The sequence below is a fragment of the Sycon ciliatum genome, chromosome 9 (genome assembly GCF_964019385.1).
Source record: "Sycon ciliatum chromosome 9, ocSycCili1.1, whole genome shotgun sequence".
NCBI lineage: Eukaryota > Metazoa > Porifera > Calcarea > Leucosolenida > Sycettidae > Sycon > Sycon ciliatum.
In genome coordinates, this window is record NC_088651.1 from 16,821,397 (window position 1) to 16,843,900 (window position 22,504).

Sequence of the window (22,504 nt, forward strand, 5' to 3'; positions counted from 1 at the left end):
GCTGAAACTAATGTTGAAGGGGCCGCGGGAACACAAGTCAAAGAGAAAATAAGAAAACAAAAAGGCAAAGCACGTGGAACGAGAAGCAAAAGGATTCAGTTACCGTATATGGATGTGTGTGTGTAGCAAATTCTGTGGTACACTCGACCTCGCCACCACGCGTATGGACGTCTGCGCACATAATTATGCCATATGAGCTGCATACCGTATTATTGTGTATCAAATGCTGGTACAGTACGAGTACAATCAAGAGTACATAACCCCCGGGGGTTATGTACTCTTGGTACAATGTAACACTGGGAACGTTCGAACAGCAACATGTCGAGATGTTAACAATACTCGTCTCGTATGGTTTTACATGTGCGTTTCAAAATAAAAGCAATCCAGGCGATCCCCGGGCCCCCGGGGAGTTTGCCGTCATGCTGCCTGGAAAATTCAGTGAATTCGAAGAAATATTCCGTGCGAAAGCATGACAAATGATGTATGTATGTATGTATAATTTTTATTTGAATTCGCAAGTACACACGGGCTACAAGCCCAAAGGTGGAGGAAGGAGGAGGACGGTAGCAAAGCAACAGGGAGGACAATTCAGGACCAAAATCAACAATTGCACAAATGTGAGAGCACCTGAGACCGAGGGTACCTGTGGAGCGATAAAATGCCAAGCAAACAGAAGAAAGGAAATCACAAGCCAATACACGCTAAACTGCACTTGAGTTAGAATGAAGGGGAAAAGCGGAGCTCAACAAAATAATAACGTACAAAGTCATAATAAGAAGTCAACTGGATGAGAAGTAGCACAAGCAAACATTATTTCCTGACAACGAGAGGGGCTGTAACTGACATGATGCATAGTAGCAAGCGGGGAGTCGTAAAATACTTTATTTTACGACTCCCTGGAAGCAAGAGTACTTTAGTGGTGATGTACTCTTGGACCTTTCGCATTTGCTACGAAACGAATGCGAAGCGAAAGTTTGATTAGGCTCGTAATCGTTTCGTTGAAAACAGATTTCAGGTTTCGCAAGTCGTCATGCAAATGTGCAACTACGAATACGGCCGCAGGCGCCGGTAGCTTGGCATACGGGTTTTTACACGCACACGTGCATGGATCATGGAATCAAGGGAAAAATGTGTACCTTGCAAAACATGTGTACCTATCCAAATAAATGTGTACCTGACGGATTCGGAGCGTGCCACGAATGAAGAGGCTTCGTGAAAACGAGTTCTCCGCACGGACTCGTACTCTGACGAATCCTCGAACCCAGGTGACGAATCAGCATTCGTTTCGTATCCGTACGCGCACGCGTGGTGCGAAAGGTCCCTAGTATCAAGAGTACATAACCCCCGGCCGGGTGGGGGTTATGTACTCTTTGATAGTAGCTAGCGCTATACTATAGCTAGATTCCTAGAAACTGTAGTAGATCTCCAAGTGTCATAATCGAGTCGGCGTTGCAAGCAAAGCCCGCTGTTGGTCGGAAGCGACGCCCGGAGGAAGAGAATAGGTACAACGAGATTCGCCACTCAGCTTCATCTGCCGTTGTTTGGAGGCTGGACCAGCTCTCAAAGAAGAGAGTTTCAACGGTTACGTTGTTGTTGTTTATCTTATTTTACTTCAGCAAATGAAAAGGCATTCCTTGGACTGGCACGCCTCTTGCCCAGACCAGTACGGCTCACTACCTCGGAGTCACTCTGGACGAAAATCTTCGCTGGTCGCCGCAAGTCACCTCTATCGTTCGACTCACAGTTATGGAGCTGCGGATCCTCCGCTAGATTCGACACTGTCTAACAGTGTGGTAGGCCATGCTGTATTACTCTGCCCGGCTTGTCACACCGGACATTCTATATGCGTCGAATGCGTTTCTCCCAGGACTGTCCGCTGACCAGCGGAACACAGTCGCCAAACTAGATAAAGGTTGCATCCGTTGCGTGGCCGATGAGCACCCATTGGCCCACACTCTTCCCCTGTACACCATGCTGGGAGTCTGCCCAGTGCTGGAACGAGGGGAATGCAAGCTCCAACTCCTGACATTTCGAATCCGTTCTGGAATCGTCAGTGAGCTGTTGTCGTCCCGAGTTGTATTGCAAGGCCCTTTTTCTGCTCGTCTTGACCCTGTCTCCCCTGCTACTTCCATTTTCGCACTTCGTACTGAGTCCATGTGCAATTCTAGTTCTCGAGCCTCCTCAGCTGTACCTGGCAAAGGCAGTTCTTTTGGAACGAGCTCTTTCCCCCCGATAGGCTATGCCTGTGGGAAATCCTTAAATAATAAAATAAAAAGGCGACGTGGAGACAATAGTCTTAATAATGCAATGAATATAACTAAATGCGCACTAAATGCGCACAAATTGCATTTGTTGTCTAACCCCGTGTGTCGTGAAAGTTATGATGATTCTTGGTTCAGTGTTGTTCGTTCTGCAAGTACTTTCAAGCAGTTGAAAGTTCTAGAAGCAGTCTACATTCGCATTCGTGATCCAAATCTTTGTAAACAAAAAGAAAATGTCACCGCACTTACGCTCTTCCAGTAAATTCGCACTCACACACACTTGCACATGCAATTGTCCATTGTCACACTGCACTTGCTGAATTTCCTATCATTTCTCTTCTCACCTATAGTTTATTACCTGTGCAAATTGTTCCTAGGTTTGTGCTATTTTTCTTACTATGCTTGTATCCTCGCTGTTTTACTCCAAGTGTATAAATCCTTTTGTAGTTTCATCATTCTCTTTAGTCACGAATTCCATTGATAATTGTGACAAGAAAACGATCTGGAATACATTATTCGTCCCCATGGTTGTGATATGAGTGCACATTTAGTTATATTCATTGCATTAATAAAATATAAATTTGTTTATAGCCTTAACCATTTCTCCGGATTTGTGTAACTGCCTCGGTTGGGCATGCTACATGCATGGCTTGTATACCTTTACCTGTTCACATTGCCACAATCATAAGGTCTTTATGTAGGAACGAGTCAAGCAAATGTACATTGTATATTAATAATTATGTAGCATTAATGCTAAAGGTCAGGCACGTAGCGCTGTATATCAAATTTCGCAAACAAAGTAGTTAGAGTTTGCCGTACCATGTCCGCGAAACGTGTGAAACGGCTAGACTGTGCGGTTTTTGGTCCAACTTGCTGATCCCTACCATTCGAGGAATAGAAGCATGCTTGTTTGCAAATCCAGATGTCGGAGCCTCCAGCGAAAAGTTTGTAAGAAGAGGCCGATAGTACATGTAAGTCAATATCAAAGGAGAATTATTATTATTATTAGACACAATCTCATAGCATGTGACAAGCATAGCTAATGCAGGGACAGAATCCCCTGAGACAAGGGCGTTGAGCCAGCCACGGCAATAGTAAGCTAGGAAAACAAAGCAAATAATTATGAATTAAAGCAGAAAATGAATGGAAAATTACAAAGAAAAACGATTAACGGAAGTGAGCACTATCAAAATTCGTGCATCACCCAGGTATTCGAGAATGTTCTTCGATGATAATTATTGCGTCTAGTTCAGTTGTGATAGTAGATCTTTAAACTGACCAATAGAAGAACAAGTTTTCAGACCGTATGGTAATGATAACCAATGAAAGTAGCCGGAAAACAAAGGGGACTTTAGATACTGGGCTGACTTAACAAGAGGCAGGATGAGCGCGTTACGGGTTGAGCTTGTCGAAAAACAATTGTACTTCATCATGTGTGAAGGGGTTTTATGAAGAAATATTTTATGAACCAGTGTACAGAGATGGTGCTTGAATGATGTATGGACTGCTGAATCAAACTCATTGAATTTTCTCACTTGCAGGTCTCCGCAAAAATTCCAAGTAAAATATGCTGGCTGAGCCACTATCCTTGGCTGCAAAAATGAAAATAGCCTTAGGGTGAACACATGACCTTCCGAAGCAGGCTGAAAAGGGCTACACTACGCCCCTGGAGGCGTTACGTGTCTACACAATCACAAAGTTTTGTGTCGGTACAATGCATAGTTATGGTTGCACCTCATGACCATGACTGTAGCTGATTGCTGCGAAAACCTGGGATTTCCCGATATTATCCACTATTATTATTCTTCACACACAGCCGCCTGATGAGTACGCGTGGCCCATGCACCATGGGGACCCACGAATACAAACCAGCATATGTTCCCTCAGCAATACAAGCAAGCAAGCACGCAAAGATAAATGAGAGCCCAGGCAGCGAAAACAAAACGAAGAGAGATGAGGACATAGGCAACGAAAACAATTCCAAAGCATAGCCAGGGATTGAATGTGTGCATCTGGGTACGACAGTTAATACGGCTAGTGCAGCCGTACAGAGCGCAGCAGCACGAAAATACAAAAGTGCCACAGCAGCCAAAAGTGTGCAAACACTAAAAAAGAAGATCAGTCCATGAAAAAATTATTGTCGCCACAGGTAGACATTTCCGGCAGGAATGCATGCGTGCGCACGAGTAGGCAGGCAAGCATGTCAGAGGTTATTATGGCCAAGCTAATTAACAGTGCTGTTTCGCAATGAATTCCATCGGCATTTTATCATGCGCCACCTTCCGAAGCTGGGCTAGGCCAGGTCGCGACAGAAGCACAAGCCCCAGCTTCTCCCGACAATCCAGTGAGAGAGTGGTTGGTCTGCCTATCCTTCCCCGCAAGGCACCAGAAGCAGTAAAATCGAGAGCGAACTGTGGCGGTGCTCCTATTATCCACTATGAAACTCGTTATGCCGCTCGAACCTCACATAATGCTCGTTTTCTTCCTTTCTAATGCTCTGATGCTCGGATAGTCTTATAATGCCGAATATAGTTCTGGACATGACAACAAGCCATTTCGACATCCCTAGGACGTGGTCTTTCCACCCATGCAAAGCTCAGGTTGTCTGCTTGAGACTGAAACGGGACATGCAAAACAACGTCTTTTAGATTTGGGACGCAGGACTATACTCAATGTTCCAGCTTTGTGACACGGGAATGGCACGAGAAACCGCTACAGAAAGGTCAGTTGGTGACAGAAAGTACATCAATATGGTCCCGTCTCAAATGTAACCTTAGATTCACAGTGCCGTCCAGGCTTCGAATGTCAGCTGGAAGCATATTCCAGTAAATGCTGCCCATAAACTGTATCAGCGACCGCCCAGCAGGGCAGCGAATAAAAGGTACTTGTAAAAGGTGCGTGGCTTGGCCACGGGTGTTGCGACGAATAGCCTGATCTTGGTTGTTAAATTCAACGAAAAAAACGGAGAAAAGAATGCTTGTATTTGAGTGGAGGCATCTGTGATCAAAAACAAGAATCTTTTCCTTTAAAAGTTAAAAAGATGTGCAAGAGAGGAAATATTAAGGCGGATAAAGAGAGGCGCAGTTGAGGTACGAGGTGGCAAGCGCAGAACAGCACGAATGCCCGATTAACTGATCTTCATGAGCTTCTTGAGAAGTGTGGCTGTAAGGCTCGGGTAAAATGCATTTGATGCATAGGACAAATGACTGGTTGTCATGCTGATGTACCATGACCGGCGTGCCGACAGTGTTAGGCACCGCCCATGCCGCCACAATTGGCCAACAGTGTGCGCAGTCTTTCTTACAACATGCTCTACATGAGGTTTCCATGTCAATGTGTCATCGACAACAACGCCTAGGTACTTCGCTGTGGATGTCACGTCCAGCTTATCAGTGCCACAGGACACAGGAGGTGGTTGGACAGTTGCTGCACTGGGCTGAATAAACAAGACCTGTGTTTTGCTGGCATTTATGAGCAGGCCGATATCATTGAGCCAAAGTGCAGCATCCGTCACAGCCTTCGTGAGAGTTGTGCTGAGTTGTGCGATATCAGAGTTCGAGTATTCAATTATAATTATTATTATCGTCAGCAAACTCTTGATGAGGGACAGCATGGGGTAGCACAGAACCCAGTTGGTGAGAGTAAAGCACAAACAAAATCGGCCCAAGAACACTCCCCTGTGGAACGCCCCTTGTGCAGTTAACAGAAGAAGACAAGTTGTCTACCACACGAACTTGTTGTGTTCGATCACTCAGGTAATGGCAGAACCATTGGAGGGAAACTCCCCCCGGCAATGCCAATGGTGTAAAGCTCGTCCAGAAGTCTTGCGTGCTGAACTCGATCAAAAGCCTTCGACATATCGAGCATAGCAATGCCAGTGTACTCCCGCCTGGACCTGGCTGCCTGCCACCGGCTTACTGCTAAGATCAATGCATCCTCTGTGAAGTGGTGGTGTCTGTGAGCAAATTGGGTAGGTGGGTAGAGTTCATTCTGGTGTAGGTAATCAGTTAATTGTTTCTTGACGCATTGCTCGAGAATACGGGACACGATGGGCAGAAGAGAAACGGGGCGGTAATTGCCTGCTGATGAAGGATCACCGGATTTGTAGAGAGGACAAACATGGGAGTGTTTGAAGCCCTTTGGCAGAACACCACGAGACAAAGAGGCATTGATGACTTGCGACAGTGTCGGGGCAAGAATGCGAGCACACTTCTGCAAGACAATCCCGGGGACTGAATCGCTGCCAGTTGCTTTGGTTGGGTCCACCGCTTTTAAGTATGTCGCAACATCTGCAACCGACACAGGGTGGAATGCTTGTAGACTGTTTTCAGGCATTCTGTCCACACGGTATTGGGATGATAGCTAGCCTCGTCGGATCATGAACAACATTACCAAAAGTCTGACTGAGTTCCTGTAAAGGGGCTTGTGCAGATTGTTGTTTCTTCATTCGCCCAGCACATGAGAACGAGTTATGCAGCAACTATCCACGACTGTAGCAAGATGATAAACAGTCAGAAAGTGTGATAATAGGGCACGAAACTGATAGGCTACTGAGCCATTCAGCGACCTTAGACCTAGCTCTAACGCATCTCCAGTGCGCAAACCAACAGCCGTCCAACTTGGAAGGTGCATGGTTCTCTTATTTTTATTACTGGCTCGGCATCCGAGTTTAGAACTATTGTGGCAGTGCATTAGTCTGTACAACAACAAGAGGGGAAGAAGACAGTTGGATTTCTAATGCATTCATAAAACAAACACAGAATGGATGTACTTCGGAATCTCACAGCCTAGCATTCCCCTCTAGTTGGCCTGACCTAGCACATCTCAACTCTCACGTCCATTGAAAGTCTACTTTAGGCCTCGACCAAATATGCTAAAAAAAAAGAGCATAATTATTATGCTCGTCGCATATCAGGGAAAACGTCCATAATAATTATGCCAAAGGCTTAGCAAGATATGCAAAAAGATATGCCAAAATATGCTCGACATAAGCAGAAAGTGTAGATCATTTCAGTAAAATTACAACCTTGGAATATTCATTGGCTTCACGGTTATCATGCTTATGGTGGAAATCAAAACACATGCGGAATAGTATGGCTGGGGTGTGTCCCCAGCAACCGTAGCGATAGTGTTCATCCGGATATCCATGTGGAAATGTAGCAAACGCCTCAACCATTCCAAATTCATCCATAAAAGGCATTTCTGAACGCATTTTGTCCATAATATGAATGTTTTGTCCTCATTTTCTTCAGAATATTTGAATTATATGCTGGCTTCATTCCAATATTCCCTTTTTCGCTCAATATGCCATATATGAACTGTCTCACAAAATATGCCGAAATATGCACAAGCATATTTGGTCGAGGCCTAGTCTACTTTCATGACCAATGTTGATGATCAAAGGAGAGATTCCTAGACTCACCGTTTTCTTCAATCCCCATAATCCAGGATAACTAACCTTGTTCTTAATCTTTTCTCCCTTTCCATCGTCATCATAACATCGGGCATAATTGCCCGTTTGACTTGCCATGTAAAAGTAAAAGCAATACAATACCATAGAAGACAGCACAAGCGAAGGCTGTAGCGTAACAAAAATAACTTTGAACCACGTGTTTTCGGGCTTTCCTCAAATGGGAGGGATCTCGATCCGTGATCGCCTCTCACGAACTGGCCTACTATCTGCTGTTTCGGATAAGAAATTTTTCACAGAGTGGAAGCAGTGACAGCTTGTCTGCAGCAGGAATACCACTTGCCATGATAAGCTTCCAACATCCCAATGATCAGCAGCAACTATGGTTTTCACCTCTCACTACCTGGATAACGAGGGGAAAAAGAATGATTTGATACACCCCTGCATCAAGTTGCAATATGGAGAGCAGCCACTGGAGAAACGATCATGTCTTATGGTACTAACAGGCGGTGGAGCTACTGAGAGATATTGCGTTTGCTTCAGAGGCAGATTGACTATAATTGAAGTTTGAGAATTTGCAGTCATTCTCCCTAGCTTTTTGTGTCAAACCAAGAGCATTATAGCCTTTTCTGAAGCATCAAGTTAAATCAGGATTATACGGTCGTTTTGGAGCATTTTGGTTAGCATTATACAAACGTTTTCGGAGCAGCATCCGCTGAATCCTAGCGATCGGACTTCACAATCGTCAGTATCACGCACATTTGCACATGCCCGCTCTATCTCGCAAAGGCAGAAGATTAGATCACGGCCTCCATTTAATGATCCTTGAAGGGCGGTGGCGTTCCTACGGATGCCGGCCTCTGGCCAAGTCTGACACGAGCCGTGAATTATTACGGAGGTTTAACATCACGACTTCCGCGTTCGAGTTCGCGAATATTTTTTTCGGTTAGCGGACTGGATTGCGAACTTTCGCATTTTTCAGTTCGGAAAAGTAGTCGAAACACGATTTCGCGGATTTGTGTCAGGACAGTCATAAATTTACTATGCTGTACTGTCTGTACACAATCATATACATGTACGACGTGTGAACATCATGCATGTGCGAATTCTCTTTGCTAACCCTTCTCATAACGCGAATTCCGACACTGTATTGTCTTGAAAAATATGGTGGTAAAGACACACCTGCCCACACACGCTCTCTAAGCTGCAAAGTTCTGGTACAGAGCTCTCCTTCTCACCACCACCACCACCATCAGTTCGCGCCTGGCGCCTAGTTGATGCATGGTTGGCGGTATCTGACATAGCAGGCTGGTACATCAAGTAGCGCATGGCACATATAAGATGACACAGCAACGACATAGCTTGATTTCGACGTACGTTTCGTCCCCGCTGGACTCATCAGGCAATCTTCTTCTTGGATGTCTTCATGCGGAGCTTGATTCGGGAGAATGGAGTTGAAGACATCGCTGCAGCTGCACATATGTTTATTTTTGTTATTATACTATGTGCACATCCCTACAAAGTAATAGGGGGTATAAAAGTGGCAAAGAAAAAAGACAAAGACAACAAAGGAGTAGTAGGTGCTACAAGAGCTCTGTTGGTCAGGCGCAGTGCACTCCTCCGACCATTTCAGTCTCGGAATCAACATGGACTGTGCGGGCCAAGGGGGTATACTAAGAATGATAGACTTAGTTATGAGAGCATCTGAGAATGCAACAGAAATGAGAAAGAGAAGATCAGAAAGAACAAATGCAAATAATATAGGTTGATCATGCTTCAGCTTACGTAGGTCCCTGACAGGCTGAGAGAAAGTGTGAGAGAGAGAGAGAGAGTGAGAGTGAGAGAGGGAGAGAGAGGGAGGGAGGGAGAGGGAGAGAAAGCGAGAGAGAGAGAGAGAGAGAGAGAGAGAGAGAGAGAGAGAGAGAGAGAGAGAGAGAGAGAGAAAGAGAGAGAGAGAGAGAGAGAGAGAGAGAGAGAGAGTGAGAGAGAGAGAGAGAATGAGAGAGAGAGAGTGAGAGAGAGAGAGAGAGAGAGAGAGAGAGAGAGAGAGTGAGAGAGAGAGAGAGAGAGAGAGAGAGAGAGAGAGAGAGAGAGAGAGAATTATCAGAGGCGCTAGTTGTTGTCCGTTGCCCAAAGCCAGTGCTTGTGGCGCAAATGCCTGTGAACATTCGCTTTGAACGCCTACATTTTCTTAACCTGGAGGTTGGCGAGCATCTCAGCTGGGAGGCTGTTCTACACTTCCACGAGGCAGAAGGGAAATGACCGGCGGATGTAGTTAGGGGTACTGTGTGGGAGGTCAAGCTTCAGGTAGGCAGGGTGGCGGCTGGCGTCGAGCTGTCGCCTAGTCCTGGGGTGAGGCCGTGGCGGTTCCGGAGGTGGAAGCATTGCGGTGAGTTGCGCTGGGCTATCCGTTGAGCGTAGCTTGTACAGGTACGCGAGGCCAGCAACCGAGCGGAGTAGACTGAGGGAGTCCAGGAGGGTGCCTGGGCCGATGATGTCCAGAGCCCTCCTCTGGACTCGAAATATGGCGGTAAACACACGAGAGAAGAAAAAGAACAGTGACTGTGAGCCTACTCAGCCTAGGAATCTCTTTTAAAAGGTAACTGAGTTTGACTTTCCTTGGAGTGCGACCACGAACGCGAATTTCGTCTTGCTAATCCAGCGAATGCAGTCTGTGAGTCTCAGCACCGTGTCTACGTACAGTGTATATATTATGTAGACGTACGGGTGCGATGTCCTCACACCAAGATCTGGCACACCGCGCCGTCTACTTGTAAGTTGTAGTCGTGGTAGATCTACAGTGTACCAACGCTCTTTCTCAGATTTTTATTAATTTTTTATTTCTCTTTCTCAGATCGGTGGCACTCTGAAAACAGGAGAGAAATCAAATGTGATGTCCTTATCCCTAGGCCTAGTAGTAGTAGTACTAGTAGCCCTTGATCATGTAGTCCATAAGTCATGCCCTGCAGGCTGGAGCCTGCACGGTATACCGCTAGATCTACCAGGGAGTCGTAATAATTGCCCCTGCCCTGTAGCCCTGGCCCTGGGCTCGAAGAACTAGATCCTTTGCGGGCTGATCAGGTGCATTTTTGTTGTTGTGTGTATGGTCTCGCCTTGGAGCTGCAGAGCTACAAAAGCTACATATGCATAGGCCATTGGCTACAGATTTACAATCCTTGTCCAATGCAGCTTTATGGGTGGTTGCTTTCCCAAGACGTCATCCCCTTCCAAAAACTGACCGGCTGAGAGGGGGATCCGGGAGTGTGTTCAACCGCTACATCTCACTGAGCCGCCGGACTCTAACGGAGAAACCGTGCCACGGGAGAAGAAATTTTAGGCGTCCTCGGCTCCATCTGTACTTCCGCCTCTTCCCGATTTGGAGTTCGTGCGGCTGTCTGAGGTTGTTATGGGACCAGGACTATACAAGCTGCGCTGAAAGCATGCCAAATACATGCGTCGCAGTGCCCGTGCGGGTCCTGATCCGCCACAACGCTGATGCTGGCTTGGACACATCAGGAAGGCTGTCAGGCTCGAAATGTGACGGAACTGCTCAGCTCCTTCATTTTAGTTTGCAATTTGATTTGATTTGACAGCTTCGTTTACAACTGCTACACGCTTGCAGTATTTCTCAGGACCAGCCTATCGAGAATAGACTATTGAACAGGTGAATACGTTCCGAAGAAGCAAAGCCCACTAGAATTTAGTACTAGCAAGAGCGGCGAGCGCACCAATCCAGGTAAGTCTTGTTTTCCCAGGCCCGGAAAGTCCTCTTTCTCGTTCTTGTTCTTGCTGTTCTGAAAACGGCCTTGCGTTGCCCGTCGCACACCACCATGCAGATATAGATGCGCAGAGGTCGTGTTTCAGGGCGCTGCCAAAGCGGCTCGTAGGCAGCCCGCCGAAGTAATTATGAATAGAGCGAGTAGTGGCATCGCTTTGCGATTCCGTAAGCCACAGGGCTCGGTTCTCGTACGAACATGGCCAAAACCTAGCTTAGGTTAATGGCCCATGCCATTGAACACTTGTATTCACGTTTGTGTCGTTGTCAAGTGATTGTGGTAGCGACGGTCCAGGAGAACGAGCGTGCATGCACTAGTGGTGTGCACGGGTAGTCGGGTACCCGTGCTACCCGTGAGGACCTCGGGTAGTCGGGTACCAAATAGTACCCGAAAACCCTAGGTCGCAGATGATATCATGTACAGTGCACGTGTACAAATAATTCTCGCATGTCTACCCAATGCGCAAGGGAAGGGGCCGGTGTGCATTGTGGTCTTACCATGGAAACATTACCTGATCGGGTACCTGTGCTACCCGTGGAAAACTACCCGGACCGGATACCCGAAGAAAATGCTACCCGACTCAGCCCTAGCATGCACACAGTGCTTCACGTGTTGCCAGGCCATTGTGCACTGCACTGGCATACTAGTTACTAGCAAGAGTGCATAACCCCAAGAGTGTGCAACTCTGTACAATACATAGGATCCAAGTGGCGGAATTCCAACATTACGTCAACAATGATGTACACGTTCATTGCGCTTGTACTACTGCCTGGTTCCAAGCACCGCGGAATTCGGAGTTTTGTACAGCTGTGCCTCAGCGGCATGACGTCATGTTGGAATTCCGCCGCGCAGTGGGACTACAGCAGCCAGATCCCATTTTCCCAACTCTTTGGGTTATGAACTCTTGATGCTAGTAGTTCGTACTGTCGTGGGCATGGAAATCTGGCTGGAGGTCGAGCGGCCCCCAGGGCGCTGGCCATGCAGCTGTGAGTACATGTACGCATACAATCAACAAGCGCACTGTATGCAACGCTCTGTGCGCACTGAGGTCGCCGGCCGGGCGCCCGGTCTTTCCATGTCCACGGCAGTAGCATCATGTGTCCTATGTTGACATCTGTATGGTGTGATCACGTAGGTGTTGTATACAGGCGTATGCGCCGGGCCCTTCAAGGGGGGGTTCCGGGGGGCCTCCTCGTGAACATTTTCAAAAAATGAAGCAAAATCCTGCATTTGAGCGGAAAAGGGGGGGGGGGGTTCCGGGCACCCAGGAACCCATACGGGGCACGCGCCTGGTATAGAGCAGGCTGGTTGATTCCGGTGTACAGTAAAACCTGTAACTAAAGACCACCGTGACTAGCGACCAGCCTGGTACTACAGTAAAACCTGTAACTAAAGACCACCGTGACTAGCGACCAACCTGGTACTACAGTAAAACCTGTAACTTAAGACCACCGTGACTAGCGACCAGCCTGGTACTACAGTAAAACCTGTAACTAAAGACCACCGTGACTAGCGACCAGCCTGGTACTACAGTAAAACCTGTAACTACAGACCACCGTGACTAGCGACCAGCCTGGTACTACAGTAAAACCTGTAACTAAAGACCACCGTGACTAGCGACCAGCCTGGTACTACAGTAAAACCTGTAACTACAGACCACCGTGACTAGCGACCAGCCTGGTACTACAGACCACCGTGACTAGCGACCAGCCTGGTAAGTTACTACAGACCACTTCGCCAGGCACGGTCAGTCTCACATTCATACATGTACAATGGCTGTGCAGTGCAAACCTATAACTAAAGACCACCTGCCACTAAAGACCGCTTTTTTTCTGATCCCAATGGGTGGCCGTTAGTCACAGGTTTTACTGTACATATGTACACAGACAGTGTACTGTCACGCAGTCCTGGTTTGGCCATGGACCTCCACTACTCCAGACTCACAAACATGGTTGTGTCGTTATGACTCTGTAACAGGACGCCTTCATGACACCCAGGGTGTGCAGCTCGGACGGGTTGCTGTCACGGCGGATTTCCTGGGATTGAATTATTTTAGTGGTGTAGTGCGTGCAAGCAGAATAAAAGCGCATAGTTATCTTTCGGCACAAGTGCAGCTCAGTTGTACACACTACGCCACTTCCCGCCACAGATCTGCACCATACACCATGTAATGTCGGAATTTCGCCGTGACCGACACCCCTGCAGAAAAGTCAGAAGTTGCAGGCTCTCTGTTTCATGCGCCCTTCTTGGTAGTACCCACCTTCTCATTTTCCCGATTGTTCTTCTCATGCTCTCCCGTTTCCCTTTCCCGTCAGAGCAGTGTGATTGGATTGGATTGGTTTGGAACACACAGGCAGTGTTGCCTTATTACATGAGATCGACTGCAGGCACACAAATATAAGGGAAAAGGAAACAAGATTAAAAAGAAAAAAATAGACAATAGAGTTATTGAAGTAGACTAATAAACTGCAATAACAAACACACTTGCACCCTGCTCCCAAGTTCAGCCTAGTGTTTGCTGGTGCGCGGTTGCGCAGGACCCGATGCCGTGCAGTCGATTGTGTTTCATTGAGCAGCAGTGCACTACAGTACTGCCGGTCGCCGAAGAACTGGGGGGTCAGCCTCGTACTGATTTCACCCCCCCCCCCCCCCCACCGCCCTCTTATTTCCATGCACTAAAGCCTACGCTCAGTTCAGTCACCGTGTAGACATTGGTATGCTGTGCTTGGTGAAATTCTAGCCTGGTCGTTCTTCGGCGCTCGACAGTACTGTGCCCTAACATGTCCACATTGCCTAGTCAGCCACTCTTCATTGCCCCATCAAGACCGGAAACGGGAAGGGAAACAGGCTGCTTTAGTTACAGTAATGTGTTTTTCCAAATTTCCAACATTCCCTGTACTATCCTGCAGAGAAAGGAAATAAAACGTTTGATAGATGAAAGTAAGTGTCTACTTGATTGGGTGGATTTGCGTTTTGCATGCAAAGGTGTAGATTGTGAGAAAAAAACTTTATTGACCGCCCCTAAACTACCGCTTGAAATATCTGTACATATTATTACATCCATCCATTAGTATGATACATCCATCCACCCACCCATCCACCCATCCAGCCATCCACATCCATGCATCTATCCATCCATCCATATCCATCCATTTATCCATCCACCCATCCATCCACCCACCTTTCCATCCATCCATCCATCGATACACCCACCCATCCACCCATCTAGCCATCCATACATCTATCAATCTATCTATCCCTCTATCCATCAATCCATCCGCCCAACCACCCATGCACCCACCTGCCCAACCCATCCAACCATCCAACCATCCATCCACCCTTTCATCCAGCCAGGTTTTTAAAACATTTCTCTATCTCTCTCTCTTTCTGTCTTGTTTTCAGTCTCCTCCTCCTCCTCCTCTCTCTAAGAACAATCGTCAGAGCTCCTGGCATTGCAGAATCAACTAACTGCTAGTGGTCCCTTCCGCGCCTCTCCTGCCTAGAGTTGGGTCGGTGAAAGCGGATGCTTTACTTGCCCGCAGCACTGGTGTTGTTCAGTAGAGGCAGCAATGGCGGTGAGTAGACCTCCTAGTTGTGTTGTAGTAATTTACACTTGTTCAGAAAGTGGTGGACATCACGCAACTGCATTGTAAATAGAAGTGGGTTTGTCAACTGACAACCGCTCTATTTAGTTGCTATTCACTCTTTAGATGAAAATTCTTTTATTAATGATGTTGAAAAATTAGCGACGTTTCGGGCCAGTCACCCATCGTCAGAACCCCCTTTTATTTAATTTACATTTAGCACTGCAAGACGGAAAGTCGAACGAGTCACAAAGTCGAACGTTTTCTTCGTTATTTGCAGAAACGTTGTTGTGAACCCGGTTTGAGATGTCTATGTAATAATGCGCATACAGATGGGTGGCCAGGTAGCCATCGTCACTTTCTGCACGTTATCATGCCAAAATTACAACAAAAAACCCGTTAAACCTTTGGGTGGTTAAACTGTCCGCTTTTTACAGTAATTAGAGTAGCAACCAGAACAGGGAAATTGCATAATGACAATGGCACCACTTACGCAGTTGTAGTTGTAGTTGTAAGAGCACTTTCATTAATGAGCATGCAGCCCATTGGTACCTGGCTGAGCATGCACAGCGCTTCATGTGCACAACCGTATCGATTCAAACTTTAAATTTCACAAGAAACCCCGCCGCTTCCCTCCACGCCTATCCAAAGGCCAGTTACTAGAGTCCATTTCAAAAATATAGACGCATGGCATTTTTGAAATATTTCAAATCTGGCTGGAGCTTTTGAGAGTTCTTTTCGGAATATTACTCAGGTCCTTCCCGCAATTACTCTCATTATAATGTAGATTTTAATTTTAAGTGATCGGATAGCAAACGCCCAATTTCGAAATTTGTATGCACAAAGTGATCACAGATTTTATGTGGTTTGGATGCTGGTCTGATGATTTTTTTAGATCATGTGCCTATATTTTTGAACCGCACTTTAGGGGTCTCTATAAACGTCACCAGGCATTTGAGTATATCTTAAGTCTCATTTCTATCAAACCAGCTGTATTCAAAGTTCAAGTTCACATATTTTCATATTAACGCCGCCAGCTGATCATAACAGATTCCTCGGCGATCAGAAACGCAGAAGCGGAACGAGATGTCACTTGTGCTACACGAAAGATTTTAATTTCTAATACTTAAACCAAACAAACTGATGCCCTGGATCAGTTCCGATCATATCGCTGTACTTGTACATATGTATGTCCAGCCGCAATCGTACCACTTCCAACACACCAAGGGTCGTGTAAGTTGAGGGTGCCAGGTATACAATTTGGGTCAGATTTCAGCGAACAGAACTGTAGCTCAGACGGCACTGCTGTTGCCACTTCAGAGGGCGGCTGACCAGTGCGAACTTACCGTATTTTCTGGAAATATGAGTTGCACCGTTTACACTAAAAATCCGATGGCAAAAAAAGGACGTGCGACATACAATTGAGCATGACTTTCTACTGAAGTGAATAAATCGAAGCAATAATGGCTCAGACCTGAACATGGGATGTGACTTATGATCAAGGGTGACATAATTATAATCCGGGAAATACGATAATTTGAAATTTTCCTGAGTAGGAGATCCTCTCGACAGACCTAGAGCCTCTAGGTAATCCTTGAAGTACAATAAATACAAATACAATAAGTATCCAGGGAGAAAGAAGCAGCTGCACGGCATGTGAGGGATGGGCTGGCTTCGTCCTTTACCCAGAACGTCACCAGTCAGTTGTATGCGACACTGATGGATGATGAGGGTAATGGGTTAGCTCATGTACCGGTGGGGAGTACTTGAATGTTGCGGGAAAACTACTCTCAGGCTCATTGGATGATTACCTGTCAGGATCTTACTTCTTGACATTTCAAGTATAAAGAGGGATTCACAGAAGTATTTTTGCGATGCGATGCGCGATGCGACGGCCGCGAAACCGGGAAATCCCCAAATCGTAGCCCTCTCGCAGGCAATGCAACCGCCGCAACCGTGCCTTTGCAGAAGTAGACCTTGGCTCAACTTTCGCGATGCGATTTGGCGTACGATTTTTGACCCTTTCTACAGCTAAGTTGTACAAAGGCTCAAGAGTTGCCTGTAAATTTGTACAAGCTGTATCAAGCCACGCGAATACCATGGTGAAATACCCACCTGCATTGAACTTGGCGCCAAATCAGCAAGGAATCGTCGCATCGCTGACTTCTTCTGCGAATGGTATTTTGCGAGTTGGCATTGCACGCCTCCGTCGCAGATCGCGTCGCATCGCGAATCGGTGAATCCTGCTTAACCCTTTGAGGGTCCATCGTTCGAATTCGAACGATATGAAGTGTGTACAGTAAACCTGTCGTAACTTCATTGTTTTTAGCCCTGTTGCAAATATGGAAATATGTAGATCAAAGAGGAAGCTCCAAGCTTTCCAATGGTGTAATTGCCTTTGCGATAGGAGAAACGATGATAAAGATATGGCGCTCGAAAGTTGGATCGCGGCACTAATTTGTTCAAACTGCTCAAAATCAATTTTTTTGTCGCGTTCTTCGGAGATTTCCCGTGGATAACGTGGTGTGCAGCCAGCTCATGACATGCGGCCGTAATGACGTAGAATCTACGGATTGAGATGCAAAAAATCCAAGGCTGTGCGAGAAACGACTGCGAAATGGCCTTGGGACGAAATTTAGAAGTATTTCTTTCACCGCGAGGCCCGACCTTTGGCGATTCGCTGCGCTCTGGAGCAGGCTTTGTGGCAACCATGGAGTTGAGCGTGACCTCATTCTTTTGGCAGCGGAAAGAGCGTTTCAAAGAGCCCTAGATTGTCAAAATCAAGCAAGTTGAACGTAAGTTATGGTGGAAATGGTGGGGTGAACTACAGTTGTATATTTTCACCCGAACGATAGACCCTCAAAGAGCACAGAATTTCCTTCTGTGTCTTTCTGCGCATCTCTATGTCAATCTGTGTGTGTGTGTGTGTGTGTGTGTGTGTGTGCGTGTGTATGTGTGTGTGTGTGTGTGTGTATGTGTGTGTGTGTGTTTGCATGAGTGTGTGTGTATGCGCTTGTTTGTGTATGTGTGTGTGTGTGTGTGTGTGTGTGTGTGTGTGTGTGTGTGTGTGTGTGTGTGTGTGTGTGTGTGTGTGCATGAGTGTGTGTGTGCATGAGTGTGTGTGTGTGTGTGTGTGTATGTGTGTGTGTATGTGTGTCCGTGCGTGTGTGCATGTGTGTGTGTGTGTGTGTGTGTGTGTGAGTATGAGTGTGAGTGTTTGTGAGTGTGTGTGTGTGTGTGTGTGTGTGTGTGTGTGTGTGTGTGTGTGTGTGTGTGCAGAAACATTAGCTGTGTGTAGAACGGTCCCCTTTCACCTCAATTACTCTCCTTGTTTCTTTTCCTTTCTCGCTGTTGTCTCCCGCTTCTGGGAGCGACGTGGCCATTTTGTGGCAGTTGTACATAGTAGTAGTAGTAGTGTGTGTGCGTATGTGTGTGCGCGTATGTGTGTGCATATGTGTGTGTGTGTGTGTGTGTGTGTGTGCACATGCATGCATGCATGCATGTGTACATGTATGTACATGTATGTGCACGTGTGTGTGTGTGTGTGCATGTGTGTGTACATGTATGTGCATGTGTATGTGCATGTATATGTGGATGTGTGTGTGTGTGTGTGTGCATGGTGTGAGTGTGTACGTGGGTGCCTGTCCAATGCCTTGTTATGCTCTGTGCTATGCAGTCTGGTCTCCAAGTCACAACACTTGCTGTTGCCCTTGCCCTAGCCTGCCTAGCTATCACCGTGGATGCCGTCAGAAAGCAGAGTCTCGATGTTTGTACACAAGTTCGTACAATCCGCAACTGCTCAGGACACGGATTGGACGCGGTACCGCTTAACTTGAATACAGAAACCCAGCTGCTGTAAGGGGCTGTCTGGGGTTACCGATTATTGTTGCGAAATGAAAAGTTTTAGTATTTTTCAACCCCCGCCCACCCGCACACCCACACTGCACGCTGTGGATAAAGGGAAATCGTACAGATCAAAGAACGCAGGAGGCAATTACCGTACAGACTTCTTAAATGCGTTGCTAAATAGAAATTCTGCACTCATCATTGCGCATCAAGGAAGTCATGAAGGTTTTCCGAAAATCGAGTTCATGCTACATTCATCAGTGGGCTATTGCGACTGACGGTCATCGATGCAGAACAATAATAGAGCATGCACCCAAAAATGTGGTGCGAAAACGAAATCAAGTGCTGTAGATAAAAAGCACTATTTATGAGTATGGACTCGGATGAAGAGCCAAGGATAAATATCGCAGTGGTTGGCTTTCTAAATACTCTCTTCCCATCGGCCGCTGTTTCCACTGAGTCTTAAGATGTTGTAATAAATATAATACCCAATGCTGTAGGCAACAAGCTGTTTCGTCCATAAAGGCTTCATCAGTGCAGCTACGAGCTTTAGTGATGGCTTGTATAGACCTCGGTCATACCGGTAAGACATACCGGTAGGATCATCATACACGGACATGCTGCTTGGCCTCTGCTCTAACATTGACCTAAAACTTGACCCTTAACTGTTGCTGAGGGGCTAATGAAGGAGTCCACAAATTTAGACGTGATCGTACAAGGCATAATTACAATATTCCATGGCAACAGCCTGTGGTAACCATGGAAACGGAGTATGGAATTTTGCACAGCTATGACAGGCTGAGAAAGACATTTTAAAAGTCCTCTTCACGATCAATGTGCCATGGCCAAAATCAACTTTGGACAGAGTTTCTAGCGCCTTGACAGTAGCATGTGCAGCCATTTTGACAATTGAGAAAAATTGCACATTATGACATATGCAATGCTCCGAAAATAGTCTTGCATGTGGCGCCATTACTTTGCCTAGCAAAGACCTCATCTCAACAATTGTTTCAAGAAAATTCTCAACCAAAACTTCGGCACTTTTGCAGCTCGGTTTCTTGGGTTCTACCGGTAGGACGGCATGCAAGATCTATTTTATTAAGCACTCTGAGCTACCGTAAAGCGAATATAAAATATATTGTGACCTGGCTAGAAGCCTGCTTTATTGTTAGACCAGATGTTCAAACGTCAATTAAATTTAACGGAGCTCAGACCACCAAACTCCAAAAATTAAAAAAAACACATGGAAAGTTTTATATAAACTTGGGAATTTGTTCCTTGGGTAGTGCTTATGTTGATTGTCTAAACATATTGGGGGGTCACCGATATGTTTGGCGTCGTATAAGTTTTTTGTTTGTTTTTGGAGAGGCGCCAATACATGAAATTTTGCCATTTTCAATAGGAAAAAGCTGTTCTGTTTCCTGTTGAAGTGCATCTCCCTCAGATTTTTAGTCTAATCTATGCAGACAATAACTATGACACATACCCACCGTTGATAAATGTATTATCTCACTTTACTTAGGATATTACAACAATTTGGTGCATTTCGCAATTCCGGAAATATAGTACAAATACGTACTCAATCTGCGGACAGAACTGTTTCGTCCTTTGTGGACTCGTCAGCGCAGCACAGATGAAATGAGGCCGAACCTGATAGCAATGGAAATAAAAATTTCCAATCAGGCCCGAACGTACCTTGCCAGAGTGCTCAAACTGACAAGTCAGTGAGCTCTGCCTAACGCAAACAGCAAAGGCACTACCCCACGCAAGAGTGCTTAACTGCTACAAGAGCAGGAGCGAAATACTCAATCTGCGGACAGAACTGTTTCGTCCTTTGTGGACTCGTCAGCGCAGCACAGAGGAAATGAGGCCGAACCTGATAGCAATGGAAATAAAAATTTCCAATCAGGCCCGAACGTACCTTGCCAGAGTGCTCAGTACAAATACGTATGTATTCAGCACCATGGTTCAAGAATGGAACATGTATTCAGTGGATAAGTCTGGGAACACATAGTTCACAAAATGAGATTCATTGTCCAATAGTATAAACTAGGACTTACCGCAGTCACGGATAATGGAGTGAACAATAAATATCACTGTGACAATTGGGTTGTGTTTTGTGGATTTTATGGTATATGCATGCAATAAATTATAAAAATTCGACGAGGAGACAATAATTTTAATATGGCAATAAGTAGGACGAGCTGAAGCGACATGTGGACTACTTTATTAACAATGTATACGATGGAGACGATGCAAGAAACAACCTAAAGGGTAAGGAAAATACATGTAAGAAGAAAAAGGGCAATGGAAAAAAAGATGATTCGAACAAGTTTTCGTACAACACTCTTCAGGAATCACCGTTGTACTAAAGAACAAAATGAGAACAAAGGAAATAATATAGCAATCAAGGCAGGGTGACACGATACAATGACAGCACTGGAATATCGAGGTGCGACTTCGAGGTATGTGTTGGTGGAGAGCACCCGCGGCGGTCGATTTGTCCCACCGGAACTAGAGCTGGATTCAACAAAAAGACCAACAACCATGGCTGCAACAACAACACCAGCTTCACATCCAACAATAACACCAGGTTCACATCCAACAACAACAACAACTAATCCACAAAACAAAGCAGCAAATGACAGACCACGGAGATCTACAGCAGATTACAACCGGACCTATGAATTCACGGTAAAAATACAAAGGAAACAATCGGAAAGGACGACGACTGACATGAAGGCAACGGCATTCACAGTTGGCGTGGGTGGTGAAGGTGAGACGCAGGACGATGCAAGTGAGGAGAGTCGAACCACTGTGGATGACGGAGCAGGTTCTGATTCGGACAGTGAGGGAGAAGGTGAGCTGAGTGAGGGTGAGAGTGAGTGTGAGGGTGTCCGCGTGAGTCGAGATTGTGTGCGTCCGTCTCGCAATAAGTCTTCAGTATACAATCATTTGGTTTCTAGTACTGACTGTTGTCGTACTTATTCTGATTCCTGTTTTTCTGTTTTGTGCCGTGCTCGTCATGGTTATCTTTTGCAGTTACAAGTTTTGGAAGCTGTTTGTCAGCGCATTCATAAGCCGAATTTGTGTGTCCAGAAAGATAGTGTTATTACCCTAAAATTGTTCAAATAATGTTCTTTTGTGTAGTGTGGCAACGTTGTTGCCACTTGTGCCTAAATGTGTTTTGTCACCTTCTTGTTTATTATTGTTATTATTATCATTCGTTCTCACTTTTTTGTTTTTGTTGCTAATACACACTTGTCACGCTTAGTTCTTACTTGTATACCCTTGTGTTCTGCACGCTTTTGTGAGAAATCGCACCTCGATATTCCAGTGCTGTCATTGTATCGTGTCACCCTACCTTGATTGCTATATTATTTCCTTTGTTCTCATTTTGTTCTTTAGTACAACGGTGATTCCTGAAGAGTGTTGTACGAAAACTTGTTCGAATCATCTTTTTTTCCATTGCCCTTTTTCTTCTTACATGTATTTTCCTTACCCTTTAGATTGTTTCTTGCATCGTCTCCATCGCTTACATTGTTAATAAAGTAGTCCACATGTCGCTTCAGCTCGTCCTACTTATTGCCATATTAAAATAAAATTTTATAAACTAATGTAAAATTT

The 22,504-nt window shown here is 45.8% G+C and overlaps 1 protein-coding gene across 1 annotated transcript in view; it reads left to right on the top strand.

The window, feature by feature from the left end:
* Positions 1 to 11,239: 11,239 nt before the first annotated feature.
* The window catches only part of LOC135824298 (chaoptin-like), a gene marked incomplete at its 3' end in the record, with an annotated part of 71,113 nt that continues 59,848 nt past the window's right edge, over positions 11,240 to 22,504 (top strand). The window contains 3 exon segments of the mRNA XM_065337031.1: positions 11,240 to 11,407; positions 14,850 to 15,022; positions 18,708 to 18,886. Of these exon segments, the coding sequence (XP_065193103.1) occupies positions 15,017 to 15,022; positions 18,708 to 18,886 (185 nt within the window).